The sequence below is a fragment of the Limulus polyphemus genome, unplaced genomic scaffold (assembly GCF_000517525.1).
Source record: "Limulus polyphemus unplaced genomic scaffold, Limulus_polyphemus-2.1.2 Scaffold2254, whole genome shotgun sequence".
Classification (NCBI taxonomy): Eukaryota; Metazoa; Arthropoda; class Merostomata; order Xiphosura; family Limulidae; genus Limulus; species Limulus polyphemus.
In genome coordinates this window covers 91,507-112,584 of record NW_013667864.1, presented here as the reverse complement: position 1 = coordinate 112,584, position 21,078 = coordinate 91,507, and the positions used below count along the sequence as shown (strand labels likewise).

Below are 21,078 nucleotides of genomic sequence, written 5' to 3'. Positions count from 1 at the left end.
GTTAGAATAAATAAATGAAAAACTAGAAAAAAAAGTAAGTTATCCTTATATTCACAAATGTTTGGTAAATGAGAATAACAATTCCACTTTGGAATAAATTACAAAATAGTTCAATCAACATTGAAAAACATCTAAAAAATGCACAAGTTTAAAAAAAGACATGATTGAAAAGCACAATGAAAAACTTCTTGATACGAGCACTGCCAAACGAGAAATGATAGTTTGGTAGAATCTAACAGAGGGAGTCACATCCATCAGGAGGATGTGCTGCATTCCTATTGGTGAAGGGTTGTCGCATGATGATTTAAGTGTGAGATGCAGTTAAACCACGTTGATCATGGGGGTACGTGGGAGCTCAAGGCTTATGGCATGCAAAAAAACTTTTGCATATAGAGGGCAGCACTGAACAAGAATAGCTACATCTATGATCAGAGGTAATGTACCATATCGGAATTACGTTATCATAACTGTTTATACTGGATGTTGGTAAAAAAAAATGAAGTAAAATAAAACATCTTTAATTCTACTAACTAATTTTATTTTAATACTATGAACAGATATAGTTTTCTTTAAAGTGATGTTAAAAGTTATGATTAAAGACCACCAAAAAGAAAGTTCTTCCAGGTAATTCTTGACTTTTCAATATCTTTAAAAACTTTGTAATCTGTTCCAATTAAGCTAAACAAAATTCCTTCTTGTTTTGTGTAATTTAAACCCTCATTGAACTATGTTTGTAACAGAAAAATCTTACTTCTATATTATATTTTTTCTTGGTTTCATCTAAATTCTTTTTCAAATCTTGGAACTGATTCTGTACTTCACTCAGGGATTTTTGCAGTTCACTGACATTTGCTCTCAATTCTCTTTTATCTTCGAGGTAGTGCTGACACTTTAGTTCCGCCTGATGAAGTGCATCATCTAAGAACTCTAACCTCTTCTGTGCTGCAACCTTCTCAACCTCTAGCTGTTCTATTTTATACTTTAGGTCTGATACTTCCTTCTTTGCATTGTTCTTTATCACCTGCAGAATCACTTAATATTTAGAACCTTACTAAACAATTATTTAAAAGTGTAAAGATTAGGGCCAGTGTTATCATTCAACTAACAACTAACAACTGTGTTATGTATTATATTTCAATGCCAAAGCTTTTTTATTAGTTTAGTTTTCTTTGTTTACCCACTTTTGTTACAAAAGAAAGTATCTTTCAAAAAAGTACTTAAAGAAGCTCTTAATTAAAAAACTCAGCTTATGTAATTTAGTTTTTCTTCCTCTAATTTGTTTGTGCTATTTCTTTATATAAATTATTTATTTTCTCTGAGTAAGTTTCAACTTGTCCATTATAAACTCATGTAGATCTCTGCAGTATAAAAATACCGATGTTTTGGCTTTGCTTATTTTCTTCTATGGTTATTGGTGTTTTCATTTTAACAAAAAAGAAGTACAGGATGAATTGAAAGTGATTGTACAATGCTGCCATTACATATTTATGATGAGTGACATATGGGAAATCAGCATATACCACATCTGGGCACCCATCACCAGATTAAAGACTGACACCCTAAACCAAGGGGAAAGGATTCCCTTTAAATTTCCTCTAATCAACTATTCCATCACTCTTATGGGTGTAAGCAACACATAAATACACATCAAATTTATGTAACTTAATACCAATTTGGTACCCCTGGGTTTTCTCCTCTTCCCAATGTTATTCTCCATAATGTTATAAATAGCAGAATTTTACATCAATTATTATACTCATGATACTTTTCAAAGCACTTTAGTAATTAAACATCTTTCATAGAAAGTAATGAGCATTTAACTTTTAAGTCTCTGGCCACACTGTTAATATAGAGGGGGGTTATTAAAATGACTTTGAATATGCAAATCAGCAAGTCACGTGACAATCACAGTCAGTATAAATTTATGGTGGAATATCAAATGTTAGAGCTACAGTTTCTCATTGATTGACATTTCATAGGTAGTGTGATGTCACCAAAACTGATCAATTTTGAGAAAGGCATATAATATAATCCAATGCAAAGTATTGATACACTCAAGATCAAATCATAAATATGTGTTTAGATTGGGGATTTAAAATACTTATATTTGTAACAGAGAAAACCGCATTTCTATATTATATTTTTCTTGGTTTAAACTAAATTCTTTTTCAGTCCTTGTAATTGATTCTGTACTTCACTCGGAAATTTTTAAAATTCACTGACATTTGTTCTTGAGTTTCTTTTATCTGTAATGGGTTCAGATTGAGGATTTAAAATTTCTAGAATGATTATATTCCTTGTACTTAATGGCACTGGAAAACAAAGAAATATGAATCAACTTAGGATACCAGGACCGCCCAAGAAGAGACCTGCAAAAAGCTGTATCCCAGACATGTTATGTAGAATTCTGTATCTTGTAACAGGTAAGAATTTTCAATTTTCAAACACATAGGTCAGTGGTAAAAGCCATCCACTTGCCTCAGGCAACAGTACACAACATAATCAAGAAGAATCTTTGTCTGGAAAAGCAACAAAATCATATGTAAAGAAGTTGAACATATAAGATATATGATCAACTGTCACACACCTCGAGCAGCTGGAGAATGAAATGGGTATCCATGCTATTCCATATGAAGAAATAACAGTAAAGTCACTGGGTGCAGCATCTGTTGATCTATGTTCAGTTTTTCTGTTTAAAGTGACACTAGGAAACCATCATCTTCATGACCAGATATGGCAACATGGACTGTAATGACATGAGGAGGCTCCAAAATCATTGTATTATTATGTACTAAACCTATGTATGCCTGCATAAAAGTAAAATCTAATGTTGGGATGAAATATTAAATAATCATTATGTAAAAGAAAATATCCCAATTTCCTTTAAACTTTACTGTGGTCTGATAGTACCTAAAAAAAATAAGTAGTGCATCTCAAACTTTGGTTCCCTTGACAAATATCTTGTTGGTTTAATTGACAAGACAGCCCTCATACCATCAACTCATAATTTGCATTAAAGCCATGTTAAATGTTCTCACAAACAAAATCCCAAAACTGAAAGCAGTGCATATATGTAAATGTGAATTTTACCACTGCCAGCATCATTTCATCTGTTATGAATACAACCACTGTTATTAGAGCATTTTTAGGTCAGAAATGGTGCATTGACTGCCCAAGTACAAGCACAACTTTAAATGACCGTATAATCAGAAATCTGCTAATTTATAAAAGACTGAGAAATGCAAAGTCTATGCACGTTGAAAGTAAAGAAAGGTGACCCTGTCTTCAACAAAGTATACCTGTAATAAATGTTTGACCTGGTACTTGATTTGAAGAGGGTTAACATCTTGAATACACACTACAGTGATGACTAGCTATTGTTGCTGCAGCTAGGATTTCGCCATATTCAGTGTGCAAGTCTTTAAAACATGTGGTGTCGCTTCTTCAAAAAAAGTACAGACCAAGAAGAAAGCCTGTTATGAAACCACACAGTCATCTTCATATCATGTAGAGTTACTGAAATGCTGTATGATGACTCACTTTATTAGGTCATGGAGTTCCATGTGATGATGGCTCCCTCAGATTGAAGTGGGCCTCATCAGTCCAGAGGATGATCTGAGGCCAATGGCTGTCCACATTCAGTCATGCAAGGAACTGTTTATGAGCAAAATCAGCAATTTTTTCCATGGGAATTGCAGATTTTAGAAAATGGCATATATTACATATGCACCATCTTTCCTCATATTTATGGATCAATCTAGCACAGCTACATGTTCTCTTCACATGATATGCAGCCCACATTATTCCTGGAGAGCTGACTCTGTGTTTCAACCACTTGAATGATAAGTTTGTTTGTTAGTCATCTCTGTATGTCTGTAATATCAAAATTGTGCAATGATGACAATCACTCTGGTAAAATTTTGCAAGTGCTTCAATTGATTCTCAACTGATCACTTGTCTCACCTGTGCTAAACCACTATGCTTCACATAGTACAGGGACTACAGAATTCTGAAGTGGGACAATTCCTTTATAATTCCCCTGTACTTTAAAAATAAAAATAGTTTCTTCAGTTAACCATATATATACTTTTAGATATAATTCAATACTCTATGAAAAAAGTTACATTATATCTTCTAGCAATTATGGTATTGTGCTTTAAACTAAAACTAGCAATATGGTCAAAGAGTCGAAACAAAATCACTAAAGTAAAAAATAAACCCCTGATTTTCAACCACAGTTTTGTTTTTTGTAATCCTAGGAAGAAAAATTTTCTCAAAAGCAATAATATTTCATATGAACCCAAACAGTTTATTTATGTAAATTGAGACTTCGAACTCTAGTGATGCTAGATCATCAGTTGCACACAGTTTTTAATGTATACTTTACTCACCATTGTTTCTTCTTGTAAATGACTTAACTGTTCTTTGAAATGTTCAGTTTCTCTCTGATTCAGTGCAAGTTGTTCCTGTAGCTTCATTGCTTTTTCTTCTACTCTTTCTTTGTCTTTCCTTGCTTCCTTAAGCAAAGCATCTAGTTCTGAAGTGGCATTTGCATTTTTTTCACGGTGAAGCTCCTGCACCTACAATTCACAAATTCAAAACAGCAAAGTAAATTTTTCTCATACTGTCAAGAAAGTAAAATACTTATTACTCTCCTCCTCACTTTGGATATGATAGCATTTGTATTGAAATGTTTTTATATTCATCAAAATTCATACTCTGAAAACATAAATAGCTGTTCTCGTTCAGTGCTGCCCTCTACATCCATTTTTTGCACATGCCACAAGCTTTGAAGCTCCTACTCATCAGGAATTGAATGATTCCAATGTGTCTCACATACAAATCATCATGCGACAAACCTCCATCAATAAGTGCGACATACTCTCTTGATGCATGCGACTCCCTTTATTCAATTCTACCAAACTATCACTACGAGTTTAGGCAGAAAATGAAAGCACTGGTTTTCAGTGGTGAGGAAGGGTGGGAAATGTGAGAAGATGTAAGTACCTATCGGAAGTACATTTTCAGTTTAGGAAAATCAAACTTCCAATACGGTACATTACCTACGTTCACATAAATAGCTGGAATCCCACAGTGAACAGGTGGAGAGACCTGTGCAAGAGACAAAGAAGCATCTGAAGGACACTCCCAAAGAGATCTTCTGAGTCAAAGATCATACGTGAGAAACCGCACCATTTCACTCTTCACCCACTGTGGAAAAAGGTGTCGTAGATATGGGTAATAATAGGAGGAGCATATCCAACAGGGAGAGAACTATGGTTGGATAGGGATCTGAACCACATGATACATGAATCTCAATTCTTATAATACATAAAAGTGGGTCAAATGAAAAGGATGTGCCTCCAGGTGTAGAGTGGCTAGGATGTGACTGTACATGACAAGTCAACTACATCCAAAACTCAGGACACCAAGAACCAACATCCACGAGGGGGTAGGCTTAGGATCATATACCGTCGGTAAGTCAAGTACAATCCAAAACCTGGCCACTGGGAATGACATCCATGTAAGGGAGGAAAGAGGATCATACCGCTGGCAAGTCAACTACAATTCAAAACCCAGGTCACTGGGAACCGACATACATGTGGAGGTAGGAAAAAGGATCATACCGTCTTCACCTCAAGTTCATGAGACCAGAAGGAATCTTATACCCCCCAACCTAAGAATGGGACACATGACAGAAATGTGAGAAATTGATTAATTGATCCAGGAACTGATATCTGGCATCAAAAAGATGCCTGTGTAAAGTAAATCATCTCACTCAAAATCAAAATGACAGAAACAAACCCAAGCGCAGTAAAATCCTCGGAATAATAAGGACATTGGAGGAAGGGGAAGAACTGTATTAATCTGCAAGTACCTCCACCATGACCCACAACACAGATGGAGTAAAAAAGTATAATTGAGTGAGGGAATAGAGCCATCTGTAATACATGTGTGAGGACTTATATTGATTGGTTCAGCTCTAAATACAAAACTAAGGCACTGGGAACTGACATCCACGTAGGGGTAGGATGAGGGATCCAAACAGAAAGGCTGAACTGCAATTTTGATGGCTCTCTAATGCTACATAGTGAAGGACATCTCGTCATCTACACCAGCAGAACACCACCACCACCCAACTCTCAACTGAATGGTTTTGTTTATATATATATTGAACTGAAACAAGTCCAAAAGACAAGGCACGAAACTGGGACTGAGTCACGTGGTGACAAAACTTAAGACAGCATCCGAAGAAATGGAAATTAAGAATGCATAACCTGGGCAATCCCAGACATGCAGAAATAGCTATCCCAAATGTAATCAAAGACTACATATAAAAATGGAGAAGACCCTAAGAAGTGATTAGGCAGGACCAATTGTTCCAGAACCCCAATCAGCATCGAGTATACAAGACGAATGGAGAAAGTCTGTAAGTAGGACAGGTAAAGGATGGGAAGTTGCCAAACATGTGAGAGAATAAAGATGACAATATCTCAGAATAAAACAAAAGAGCAACTAAATGAAATTGAATATAACATGGCAGATGTCCCACGTGACGCTAAATGTACAGGAGGAAGCCCAAAAAATGGACTGTTGGAGTAAAAGATCTGACCTTAAGTCCCCGTTGGTAAACAAACACCAGTGTCCCACCAAAGATGATCCCAAAAGTAAAGAAGCCACATGTGGAGGGAAACAACTAAAGATGGCAAATGCTTTAACATGGAGGGAAGAAGGAGAAGGTATCCTATGAAAATCCCTATATATATAGGTGGAGCACCTAAGAAAGGATGTGGAAGGTAAACATTACCTGTAGGAGAGTAGATAGGGTAATACGAAGCTGAAAAACTAGGTAGGGGAGAAAATAGATAGGATTATCAGAGATTCAAAGCACATAAAATTCAAGAAAAACATCTGTCTGATGGTAAGCTAATGCAAAAAGAAGTAAAGCCTGTATAGGGCGAGGCTTGCAAGTACCCACTCTCAAAAGAGAGACAAAAAAAACATCATGAAACAATGTCAGGAGAAGGGGAATATAACATGAAACATATCTAAAACCAAAAAAAACTGGGATAGGCCTAGCATATTCTGCAGTAGAGGCCTGGAATGCAATCCATGATAAAGTGAAGGAAAACTGACTTAATCTAGCCTGTCTGAAATGGGTTCAGCCATTATAGGAGGAAGACGTGCACTATTGGGAGCAAATAATGTGGACCCCAGCCCCCAGGGTCCCACACAAATGAAATTAAGGGGAAGAAGTATAAATTATAAAATTTAAGAAATTAATGGTAAGAAATTGTATAGTGAAATAAACATATGTAATACATGTTATGTGTTGAAGAAAACAAAATAGTTAACCTAACTATCAATTAACCCGGAAATATAACCATGGGCAAACCAAAATTAACAGACACTTGCCTAAGTTAATTAGTGATTAACCCGTACGAAGAATTACAGGTAAACCAAAAATAACAGACATGTAATAAGCCTAATCGAAAAGTGCAGGACAAAGGATATCACTAAGCTCTAAAATAAAAATCTTAACTTAACAATAAGTATGTACAATAATGAGAGAAAAAGTTAGTGTAGATCTTGACCCAAGGGTTCTACATAAACCAAGTTATAATGAAGAAGTATAAAAGATAAATAATCACAAAAATGAAATAAATGTTCATTTATTTAATGAAATAAGTGTGTATAAACAATAATCTATGCATGAGACGTGATGTATGGAAGAAAAACAATACAGTTAAATGAATGATTGATGTATCAGTAAAATGAATTACAGGCAATCCTAAAATAAAAAAGACCCCTGATATCAGTGGTATATGAGAAAAGGTACAACTAAGTCTAATTTCTAACCTCAACTGCATTATGAGTATTGACCAATCTAACGCAACTTATGTTATAGAACTCAAATAACTATGGACAATAATATTAAAAATAAAATTATTCAAAACCATAACACTATAATGTCTTGTCTTTCCAAAGTCAGCAGACTGTATGTCAAAATGTGTGGGTCTCCAAATTCGAGGTAAGGCCTGACAAAGGTCAGCTCATTGGATGATCAATCTCCATAACCAGATAAAAACATAAAATAATTCCACTATGGAATAACTCGACATGTTACAAATATTGCTATTTTATAATACAGAGTAAACTTGTTTGAAAGAACTTACTACAAAGATATGGAAAAAATTAAAATAAAACACTTGAAGAAAACACAAACCAACTAAACATTACAACATGAGTACTGCCAAATGAGAAGTGCTAGTTCAATAGAATTGAATAGAAGAGTCACATGCATCAAAAGAGTATGTCGCACACTTATTGGTGGAGGGTTTTTGCATGATGATTTGCATGTGAGGCACATTGGAATCATTCATTTCCAGATGAGTGGGAGCTTCAAGGCTTGTGGCATGTGCAAAAATGTTTTGCATATAGAGGGCAGCACTGAACGAGACTAGCTAATTATGTCTGCAGAGGTAATATACTATATCAGAAGTGTCTAAATATCACTGGAAATACCCTTTAAAGTAGAGTGGATTAGGTGAAATATAAGTACTTCTATTGTTTTAAGAAAGTGTGTTCAATAATAACTCTGAAATTTGACAATTAAATCATAATAGTGAGATAGTGATGAAAAGCTCTAAAAACCCGAGACTAAACTTAGTAATTGGAGTTTGATAAAAATTTAAGATTTATCAACATATATAACAGATAACTCTTTACAGAAGTAGGACTGTTAACATCATAAAATTTGACTTTTCTTTATGAGAAGACTAACACTGCATGCTATTTTCTAAAATAAAATTATGTAGAAGAATTGTTTAACTTTACCTTTTGTTGCTCACTCTCTAACTGTAATTTAAGTTGATTTATTTCTATATTTTTTGCTGAAAGTTGCTCTAAACTTTCTGCAAGTTGTGTGTCTAGAAGCTGTTTGTCAGCCTTCACACTCTCGACTGTCGAACTAAGCAGCCACATTCGATCATGAAGAACTTCTTGCTCTTTCTGGTGCTCCTGTGCTTCCTCTTTGGCTGCTTGCAGAGCTGTTGTCAATTCATCTTTCTTCAGAATCAGTATTTCCTGCTGAGCTTGGCTGTTCTGGAAAGGAAATCATATGTAAATGCACTGATATGTCTGTACAAAATGTTAGAGTAGACTGCAACATGTATATATATTTACAAGTATGAGCAGATATATCAAAAAGCTTTGTCAAAACAACAAGCATAGCATGAAACAACATATAATTAGTTCTTAATATTAACCTTAGGTTATCGTAAATGAACCATTCAGACTTACAACTATTATTGCACTTACACACATATGAATTTGATAATCACATTTCAACTAAACAAACAAAAGTGTACATGAGTGTGTATGTCTATATATATATATATATCTATATTAATAATAATCTGGAATAATAAATATTATCTATTTACTCCAATACTATGCTAAAGTAATAACCCTAAAGGATCAAAATTTCTAATTTTCCTACACTAACAGAAGTGTTATTTTTCTCCAGTTTCAAATGTGGCAATTTTTTCCCTAAACATTTGTACTGTTTAAAACAAATTTAATTATTAACATCAAGGTGAAAAAGTCTACTTAAAGGTTTTTTCTGCAAAGACTATACTATTCTTGATAATAAATTGTCATTTATGTGTTTAGTTCTTGCTACCTCATTGTACTTGTCAGCTAAATAAATACAGTGAATAAAAGGAATACAGTAACTGATGATTCATATTACAAATTATGAATAAATGAGGTGAAAAACAATTAGTTTATCCATGAACGTCCTGACGAGTTTGCCCGCAGCCTTCAATGTACATGTTCCTTATAGCTACTCATTCAGTGTTGAAGAACATCACAATTAAAATATTCATTTGTAGTTCAAGCAAAAGTTTTTGTTCAATCTTTGTTTCAAACTCTGTAACAGTTTGCACGTTTGATTTCTAAACATCTGTAGAGCAAAACTGACTGTAAGTTATTTGAGAATCATTTATTTCATGGCATTTCCTAAATCCCTCACTTTAAATATGGAGAGTTAGTTTTTTCTGTTTGTAATGTCAGGAAAGTTTTTAAATATTATAAAATAGTTTACCTTCTTCTTCAGAATAATACTCCTTCACCCAGTTAATATGAAATTTTTTTGTATTTTTGTTTGTTATACAAGCTTAATCATGGGCCAGAGCAGATAACCTGCTTTACTATGCCAACATCAATAACAACACTTGGAAAATGTAATAACACCAACATGCTATTTGATAAAAACTATTTCCATAAAAATATTAAGATTTTACCAATGGAAAAGTATAATTTTTGTAATACAAAGATGAAGAATAAGCAACAATTACTTCTAGCACTTCTGATGAAATTATCATGATTTATTTATTTATTTATTTATCATGATTTTATTCTAAATAGGATAGGTTTTTAGATGAGAAGAATATTCTATATCACAATAGTTTGTTTTAATGAGATGGATGTGGTTTATTCTTTTACATGAATGGGCAGAATATATTGTTAATATTATGAGTATGGACTGTTTTCATATGATGGATATTGGTAGAGTTTGTTGACTTGCTGAACAATAACATATCTGGTGGCTAGTAGACTTTAATTGTGCTGAAATATAATGCCATGAATAGTTGAAAGCACAAGGGTTATAGTAAGATTTTAACATGTAATGTAATTTAAAAAATAAGATGTTAATATAACCTCAATAACTAAAGTATAATGCACACATTAAACTGATTTGTATTTGAATATCCTATCATTACTATATGGATAAAAAAGTGTATTTGGTGAGAGTCACTGAAATGTTTAACGAGTACACTTATTAAGCAGGTATAACATCTAATGGGACAAATATTGATTTATCTTTAATAATACAGATGAATATGTCATTTTACTTTTTATTTATTATCTGATTATGACAAATCGGTTTACTTAAATTAATTAGTTTACCTTAAGTATTTCCACCATGTGCCGTTCTTTATCTGATGCTTTCTGTGTTCTTTCAGTACCATCTTCATATTGCTCAAAAAGCAAGTGCTTTAAGTGTTCAATTTGCTCTCGACACTCCTCTAGCTTTTCAGTCTGGGAACACAACGACTCAAGTAAGACAGCTTTTTCATTTCTCAATTGTTCATTTTCTAGATGAAGCTCTGAAACTTGGTCCTGAAGATCAGCTAGCTCTTGCAGGGTTGCTTGTAACTCTTCACTGGTGCTACATTACATATCACACAAAGCAACCATGAAGAAATACAAGAATCTCACCAAAATTAGCCTATTTATGTAAGAAATATAAACAGGATTGTAAAACAAAAAAAAAGAAGAAGGACAAACATTGTTAACTACTTCAAACTTTATAAATTATCAAGATTTACATTTTTGTTTTAGTAAATAAAAAAAAGTTCAGAGAATGTCTATTCAAATGAGGAAATAGGTATAACTGGATGTTTATCAGATGACTAATGTTTATTCAAAATCTATGTGCAAGACCAGTAAGATTTAGAAAATAGAGTATTATTTCTTAACAAAAACAGCAAAATATCAAACACTTAAAAATGGAACTGAGAAAAGAAATCTTCAAAAAGAAAAACTATTTAGCATTCAATTATGCTAAAAGACAAAACAAAAACAAGTCATCAGTGACCTACAAATACCTTGAACTTCTAGGCCTGACTTCCAATAATACAATCAGCTTCCAAGCATGGAAAGAAAACATTCTCAAGCAAGTTCAGGTATATGATTCCAGTGATTCAGTTACTAAAGCAACACTGTCTTTAGTTAAACTCAGTCATTTAGTGCTCCTTTTAGGACACACAGTTACTATATCCTTGATCTGTTTATGTCATTGATTAATTGTGCTGTTCAATGGTGCCTGTACACAGTACTTGTAGAACTACATTGTATAACAATAAACTTAAATTTCATGTACCACAAAATGGTCTGTGCTTTTTCCTGAACAGTCACCATTTAATACTATCTGTTGACATCTTGAATCTTTGTTTAGACCAGTACTGTAAAAGTTGAATAAAACATGGTGTCTTTTATAGCAACACTTACTTCACTGCTTGTCTTTACCTTTCTTTACTAGAAAGCTATTATGCTTTAAAATATGTACAATCAATTGTATTAATGTGATGATTTAACACACAATAATTCTAACAGCAAAACAAAATATTCACACATAAAGAAGTTTAAAGCAGAAGTTAAAATATGCACCACTGTGCTGCACTCTGCTGAAGAGCTTAAGCAAACTTGCTAGTTAGGATAATTTCAGAGGATTGCCGTATAATTCAATCATGAAAAAAAATACCTGTTAACTTAGCCATAAGTTAAATGTTTTACACAAATTAAGTCAATAGTAGTTTTCTTTCAGTCATGACATTTTCAAAACTTATTTCACACATCACGGAATTGTTTTTTCAAATAATGAAATTTGATTGACATGCTTATATATGTATTTGGTTATAAACTATCAATCAGCAAGTGATAGACCCCTATATTTATTCAGTTTCACTACCAAAAATATACAGGATTATACAGAATACCGTAGGAAAATAGCCCCAAAAATGCCTGTATTTAACCAAACACAGCTAACAAGTACGTGTATTTAAGGATACAAAATACAATTTTATTTTTGTATAATTTAACATACATTTTGTATAGCATGACATTGATTTTCTGTGTATTCTTTAAGACATTTTTAACAATAATTTTGCATTCATGCACATAAGTGAAGATACAAGGCTTGACTTGAATGTTATTGTGAAGCTTATAACTTTTGAACATGTATTCCTCAAAGAGGGTAAATGAAAGATGGCAAAACTGTGTTAAGCAAAGTAATTTTGATTCATAACTATGTTGTAAGTTCTACTATTCCATGTTCCTATTATCTGTTCCATTGCACATTGAGACAAGTGGACAATATTAGTTTGAAATTAGAAAAGATTATTTGTTTTGAAGTTAAGCACAAAGCTACACAATGGGCTATCTGTGCTGTGCCCACTAATGGTATCGAAACCCGGTTTCTACCATTGTCCTCAGGCATACTGCTGTGCCATTGGGAGTGGACATTACAAAAGCAGTACAGTCTTGAAATCAAAGTACTTGATGCGTTTTATATACATTATTACTTCTGAGTTTTGATTCCTATACATACACATTTAAATATTGAACAATGAAAAAAAAGAAGCTAATTCCCAAAGCTATGAAGTTATTCTGAAGTATGATCTTAAACTCATCTTATCAACTTTCCTGCTAAGTAGATAATTTTTAAATATAAAAGACTTTGAAATTTAGTTATCTTTAACCTTCATGTTGTGTTCAGTTAGTCATGAAAATGCTTATATATTATAAAAAAAATTTCTCAAGAGCATAATTAAAATTGTGTAGCCTAATAAACCTACTTCAATTTTGGTGTATTAAATACATTATATTTTCTGAGTAATCAGTGAAGTCCAATTACTGTAACTGGTGTTTTTAATTTCAAGTTCACTTAAATCCTTCATGGTTTTAATTTGTATGGACAACCTAACCTATTATTCTAACATACATAGTAAGTTATTTACTTATTTATCTAGTGCTACATGTTCATTATAATATGGCAGACAAGCTATGCCAAGTTTATGATGTAGTTCTTTCTATTAAATGTAAAATGATTTTTTGGTAAAGCATATATAAAAGAGAGTTATCCAAATCTGCTCATGATATTGAAATGCTGGGTAAAGCTAACACTACTAGAAACATTTCTTTAACTTACAAAATCTTCAACAGTTTAATGAGAGAGCAAGAACATGGAAAATGTGTTTCAAAATTACAAAGTGTAAAGCAATGCAGTTAGGACTTCAATACTTGGAAGGAGCTTATCTTTCATATAAGAAGATCATTTGTGTTAGGACAATGAGGTTTTAAGAATGATTATTGATAAAAGCTTGAAACCTTTTATAGAGTAAATGGTGAAAAGAAGAAAAAAGTTTGGATTTTATTTATGCAAGTTTTGATTAGAGAGTGAGAAGGTTATTGTCATTTTGAATAAGACTGGTAAACCTCTTTAGAATACTGTATTTAGCTTTGGTCCGTTTTTTTTTAAGGTACAAGAACATTACTGAAATTCTATAAAGGACAAAAAAATAACTTCAAAACTAATGTTTCAACAAGAAAGTTCAGATATGAAGAATGGCAAAAAAGATCTGAGACTTGATTTTACTGGAGCGTAGTAGAACTAGAAGTAATTACTGGATACATGACTTGAATGTCCACATAGCAAAAAGATTTTAAATAAGCACATTTCAAGGGCCATTCCAGAAATTTTTGGTTATCAATCTGATGTGTTGTTTGCATTTTATTCAGGTTCTTATTACATTTGTAGTACATCATTTTTTATTAATTTTGTTATAAACAATAGCATATTTTATTGTAACATGCAAAGTTAATTGTAAATAAGTAAGGTTCTTTTTTCAGGCCCATACATTTGTATCATTTAAGAAATATTTTGGATGAAAGTCAAGCAGCTAAAGTGGATGGTAAACTGATCTAATGGTTTTCTTAAAACATTTTATTGCATTTTAAATTTATAAGCCGAGTTAGTTTTAGATACCCAGGAAGTAGTAGCAGTAAGTGACCAAGATATCTGTATTGTGTTTCTTTCACTTATATTATACAATCTTGTAGGCAAGCAAAAAAGTTACAAAAAAGTATCATTCTCTTTAGTTTTAAAATACTTATAAAATAGTTAAAATGAGTAAAAAGAATACCTGTATTGTGTTTCTTCCATCTGCATGATGCGATCTTGTAAGCAAGACAATGACATCTCACTGACACTGCTACAGCTCATTTTATCCCACTCAGCCAAAGGACGTCCAACAGGAAGTGTAACACCACATGCCTCTCCTGGTTCTGATTCTTGGTCAGGACTATTCACTCTTCTAGGCTTTCCAGGGTCTTGTCCAGAAGTTCCTGGAACTGGACATGTCTGAAAGCAATGGACAAATAAAACTTCCACCATAAAATAAGGAGATATTAATACTGAACAAAGAAATTACTTGAACTCAATAAAACTGCTCACTAGTGCCTACATCCAACAAATAATACCATGTAATTGAAGTAAAAATTAGTGAGCTTAAGTTTTTGGCATATGTTATAATTTTCTTATACTGACAATGTATTTCCAACAGATACTTCCCTACACTCACAAGATTAGCTATTCTCGTTCACTGCTGCCCTCTATATGCAAACTTTTACTTTATGCATGCCACAAGCCTTCTGTTCCCCTGTTCAAGTGATTCCAACGTGTCTCTCACGTAAATCATTATGCGTCATCTCTCTGCCAATAGGAGCATGGTATACTCACATGATGCATGCAACTCCCTCTATGTGCCTCTACCAAACTATCACTTTGAAGTTTGGCAGAAGATGTAAACACTGGAAGAGTATGAGAAGGATGCGTGGGAAGTGTGAGAAGAGGGAAGCTCCTATCAAAAATTCATTTTCAGTATAGGAAAATTATAACTTCCGATATGGTACTTCCCTCTTCTCACAAGATTAGCTAGATTAGGAGGAGGGACCGGTGCGAAGGAAAAACAGACATACCCCCTCGAAAGTGTCTGACGGATACTTCCATAAATAAGAGAGTCAGATTAGAAGATCTGAAGGGGGATCCATTCCATTTCTGACCAGGTATTCTCTTCACTTATCCATAAAGAATGGAGAAAAAGGGTGGAAAAAGGAGAGAAGCACATCCAAGTGGGAGAGAATTGAGGGAGGATAATTATCTAAATCCTTAAATAGATGTATGCAAGTCAATCTTACCAAGCAGAAAATTAAACCTCATGGTTTAGATTGGCTAGGCTGCAATGGACCATACTCGGTAAGTCAACTACATCCAAAACCCATGCTTGGAACCAATATCCACACAGGGGTAGAATGAGGATCATACTATCTTCACCTCAAGCCCCAGATACTGGAAGAAATCTAAAACCATTCCAACCCCAGAGCAACAAATTAATTTAAGGAATATCTTGATCTGGGAACCCAACATCCAGTATCAAAAGGATGTCTATGTAAACAAAATATACTCCTCCAACAGTGAAACTGATTGGAACCATCTGATAAACAATAACATCCTCAGACAAAGGTACACAAGAGATAGCAAAGGAAAGAACAGGAACAATTCCCCTTACCCCAGCTTCCCACAGGGGGAGCACAATCGAGGGAGGAAGATAGACTACTTTGAACATGCATGAGGACTTATGTTGATTGGTTCATTCTAAATCCAAAACTCAGCTGTGGGGTTCCAGCATCTGCATGGGGGAAGAATGAGAGCTTCCAATTGAAGGGGTGAACTGAAAATCGATGTCTCCGTAGTAATTGGATAATGCATATTGGAGGATAGCACATCGTCTACACCAGCATAACACCACTGCCCTACTCTATACTGAATAGTATTGTCTATTTTGTGTGGAACACATTCAGCAGGGTGTCTCCATGGTTGAGCACCCCAGAAGCTTAGAACTGGTAAGTGGTAAGGACTCCCATACTCCACTTGAAAAAAGGGGAATGACAATGCATAGGAGAATCCAAAGGAACATCATCACCTGAGACAGTGCAATGGGTGATCACAAAAATCAGACCAGCCTGATTTATTCAATCAAGGCATGGCAGGGATGGGCAACCATCCCCTTCTGCTTCACCCATGAAGTCCATGGGGGGTAAGGTCTGGAAAGGGCAAGTTTTTAAAGCGAAAATCGCAAGGTTATTTACCTTCAAGCAATCTTGTGAAACACCTCATCTCAATTACAAAGCCATGGAATGGAAAGTATGAGTCAACATGGCTGTAAAGTGCAGATTTGGAATTGTAGAATACCTAGTCAGGCATCACTAGCCACAGAGTGGGATCCATGTGATGAATGTATAAAGAATGGGCCCCTAAAATAAAAGAAAGCATTAATATAGACTCACCTAGTTTTACGGTCACACCGAAACTTGAAGAACAGCCACAGGTGGAAGGCAAAAATCCGAGAGAGCCAAAACTGCAATATGATATCAATAATGGGAGATGAGTGTGTTAGGTGTGGTCTACATGCCCAATTGCAGGATTTCCTCCAATGGCTGACAAGAAGTGAGGGAAAAGGTGAGGTGTCGATTTTGATGAGAAGTAACTCTGAAAAATTCCTGTGGGAAAGGGACAATGAGAAATAAACCAACTGGATCAAACAACAAACCCAATTGGTGAGGGTAAAAAGGGACAGATCACTAGATGAAGAAGACTGCCACGGGATAAAGAGTCAGGAATGGGAACCATGAAGGAAGATGTGCAGGCAATATAGCAAAGAATGGCACACACAGGACATAGTAGTCTATCCAGATAAGGACAAGGATACACCTGAGAGATAGAGGGAAGGGAAATAGTCAAAAGTAGAGGAGATCCAACATATGAAAACAGAGGGATCTTGGCCCGAGTGCCACCTTGGTGATTGATATATGCTACCACTGTCAAATTGTCAGAATGAATCATCAGCAGACAATGTCGGGTGAGAGATAGGAGGTGATCCAAAGCCCAATGGATGGCTAGAAGCTCAAGGATGTTGATATGTAAGGACTGCTTGTTGAAAGACCAACAACCTAAAGCCTCCTGGTGATCAATTCGTGCACCTCAGCCCTGAAAGGATGCATCCATAAACAGATGTAAATCTGGATGAAGAGGAGAAAAAGCGGGACACCTGCCGATGTACGAGTCTTGTCCAACCACCAAAGCAGATCGTTCACTAGGGAAGGAGGAAGTGTAATAGGAACAGCCAAGGTATCATAAGCAAGGTTCCATTGATTGTGCAGAGTCCACTGTAGGAAACACATATGTACATGACCTAGGGAGACCAGTGGTGTCATGGAAGACCACATCCCCAAAAGTGATAGAACCTTGTATGCAGAAAGTGAGGGAGCAGACAGGGCATGGCAAACTAACATTTTCATGTAATGAAGTTGGAGAGGAGAAGGTTGGGCCAGACTGAGATGAGTGTTGAAAAAGACACTCAAATGGACAAGGTATTGGGTAGGATGGAGGTAGGACTTCCCCAATTTTATTAACCACCACACCCAAGCAGCCACTTTAAGGAGCTGACGAGTACGACTGACTAACTTCAGTTTGAAATGGGCCAGAAGAAGCCAATCATCCATATGATAATGGAAACACAGCACCAGGGCATCAACATGAACAGCAAAAGCCCTGACCACCCGACAGAAAACATAAGGTGCAGATGCAAGCCTGAATAGTTGAGAACGAAACTGGTACACCACCTGTGATAGATGAACCAAAGATATGGACGAGACCATGGTGAGACTGGGTTTGTTATGAATTTCGTGCAAAGCTACACAAGGGATATCTGCACTAGTCATCCCTAATTTAGCAGTGTAAGACTAGAGGGAAGACACCACCCACTGCCACCTCTTGGGCTACTCTTTTACCAACAAATAGTAAGATTGACCATCACATTATAATGCCCCCATGACTGAAAGGGCGAGCATGTTTGGTTAGATGGGGATTCAAACCCGCGACCCACAGATTGAGAGTCGAGCACCCTAACCATCTGGCTATGCTGAGACTGGAATATGCAGGTAAGCATTGGTAACATCCATCTTAGTCATCCATAAACCTGGAGAAAATGACTACTGGAGGGTAACATAGGACTCCATGGTAAAATGGGGAAGGTGAACAAAGCAATTGAAGCCAGACAAATCGATGACAGGCCTCCAGTCCCCAATTTTCTTGGGAACATCAAATATTCGGGAGTAAAAACCCGATGAATAATGGGGAACGGGTTCGATAGCCTGTTGAATGAGGAGGTCCTAAACTGCCTCTGATAGATACTGACAAACAACAGGATCCCTGGTTGGAGGGAAGGAAATTGGTACAGGAGACATGGGAGTCATGGCAAGAAATGGGATCTTGAATGCTTCTGACAAAACTTGAAGAACCCAAACATCATTGATTAAAGGGTGCCATTGATTGAGAAAGGCTGCAAGTCAAGTTCCCACTGGATTACAGCCCAACAGGTAGTCACCGCTACTGTTGATGACATGATGTGCATCGTTGACGGAGGAGGGACAGGTAAGAGCTGGACAAGAAACCATAATAGGTACCACATTTGGCTCCAACTGAGATAAACAGGCTACAAGATGGAAAAGGGTAGACTGTTATTGGACTGATGCCTCCCGAGATTCTATAGACTCTGGGATCATATCACAGACGATAAATGGGACCACACATAAATCCTGGAGATGAGGTGTAAGTGAATGGGCCCTCGATAAGACAGCATCCCAGCCCAGAAGGTCCCAACAACAGAGAAACCACGTATATAAAGCCAGAGTCAAAGACGACAAACGAGCCAACTTGGAAGTAAGGAGGGAGAGGATGTCTTCAGAAAACACCTCAGGATTTCTGTGAAGTACCTCAGATAGAAAATGAATAGCAGAAAGATACTGCAAAGGAGTCGTGAGTGTAAGAGGAAATTAGGCATGGGTTAAACTGATAGGAGATTTGGGCCCATCCCCAAAAGAGGTGAAACAGAACCAAACAGTTGCTGGTCAAGGTAATGACAGTCAGCATGATGAAAAGTGAGGGCAGACTGATCCAAAGCCAATGGGGGTGAGGTATGCTAACACTGTCATTTAACTGTGAGGCAAATTGTTCAGCATGGACCTGAATGTCAGGGGGGGGGGATAAAAACTAAATAGGGCTGGGAAGAATGTTCATGCTGTAAGGAAGGGTGTGGATCATAAGAAATGGGAGTGAGGGATAAAATATCACATACTTGAGAAATAAAGTCCGAAAAAACAATGGAAGGCTGAACTGAATCCTCAGGAGAGGTATGGGAAGGCATGGCAAAATTAGAAGGTGGAAACAGGCGACTGAAGTCCACATCAGCTTGAACAGGTTCAACATGTCCAGGAGGAAGTGGGGCAAATGTCAGGAGATAGAGATTGACCCAGGTAACATTCTATCTCCCTGCAAATAATCATTGATAATCTTCCCGTCGGGTCACCTGCACCTGATGCCTGAGCTAAAGTGCCTGTTGAAATTGAGACACCTGAAGTGGTGACACTGACTTCGGAACTCATGCTTCAAGCGTCGACATAAAGGTGATTGTATTTAAAAAAAAAAGGTGATTATAATGAGTTAGAATTAAGGTAAATTGAAAGAAAACTGGGTAGTTTATAAAGTATAACCACTTCGAAAAGAAACTGTATCTCAAACTGTTTAAATCAAGTAAAAAAAAAAAGAAACATGTCTGAAAACAAGCACTGTCAAACGAGAAGTGATAGTTCGGTAGAGGCGCATAGAGGGAGTCACATGCGTCATGTGACTATACTGTGCTCCTATTGATGGAGAGGTGGCACATGATGATTTACATGAAAGACATGTTAGAATCACTTGATTCCAGTAGGAGGGAGTGGAAGGCTTGTGGCATACATAAAGAAAAAGTTTGCATATAGAGGGCAACAATGAATGAGAATAGCTAATCTTGTAAATGGAGGGAAGTACCATATTGCAACCTGTTTTTATATGCTGAAGCTGCAATGATCTGACAGTTTTGATTAAGAATAACATATTTTCTGATACCATAATGAAGCTTTAATAATTAGGTTTTCATTAGCTAGTTATTCTGTGAACTCATAAGGTGAAGCTTTAATGACTAGAGTGCTGATTACAAGTTTACATCCAACGTATTACCACTCAAGTTTTGCAAGAATGTTTGCTAAAGTTAAGGGTTGTTTGATTGAAATATTAAATTATGCAATTATTTCTTTTCACTTTTACTGTACAATCTCTCAAAGCTGCCAAAGATTAGCTTGTTTTTCTTTTACAAAATTTACTTTTCATCTGGTATAGGTGTATGAAAAATTATAAATTGGTTTAGCATCAAGATTTTGGGGTGGCTATAATTATTTTATTACTAGCATTCTTTCTTTCTCCTTTAAATACTTCTTATTCAGCACAATACATATGGATAATTAATTTACCATATTTTTCGGAATATAAGACACACCGGTGTATAAGATGCACCC

At 35.5% G+C, this 21,078-nt stretch overlaps 1 protein-coding gene across 3 annotated transcripts in view; it reads right to left on the bottom strand.

Annotated features, from left to right (window-relative positions):
- The window catches only part of LOC106466421 (cytospin-A-like), a 56,260-nt gene that overhangs the window by 21,143 nt on the left and 14,039 nt on the right, over positions 1–21,078 (bottom strand). For all 3 annotated transcript variants that reach the window (XM_022394426.1, XM_022394427.1, XM_022394428.1), the window contains 5 exons: positions 14,772–14,989; positions 10,975–11,236; positions 8,839–9,105; positions 4,392–4,580; positions 752–1,021 (listed from right to left, as the gene is read on the bottom strand). In XM_022394426.1, the coding sequence (XP_022250134.1) occupies positions 752–1,021; positions 4,392–4,580; positions 8,839–9,105; positions 10,975–11,236; positions 14,772–14,989 (1,206 nt within the window). The remainder of the gene's footprint in view (positions 1–751; positions 1,022–4,391; positions 4,581–8,838; positions 9,106–10,974; positions 11,237–14,771; positions 14,990–21,078) is intronic.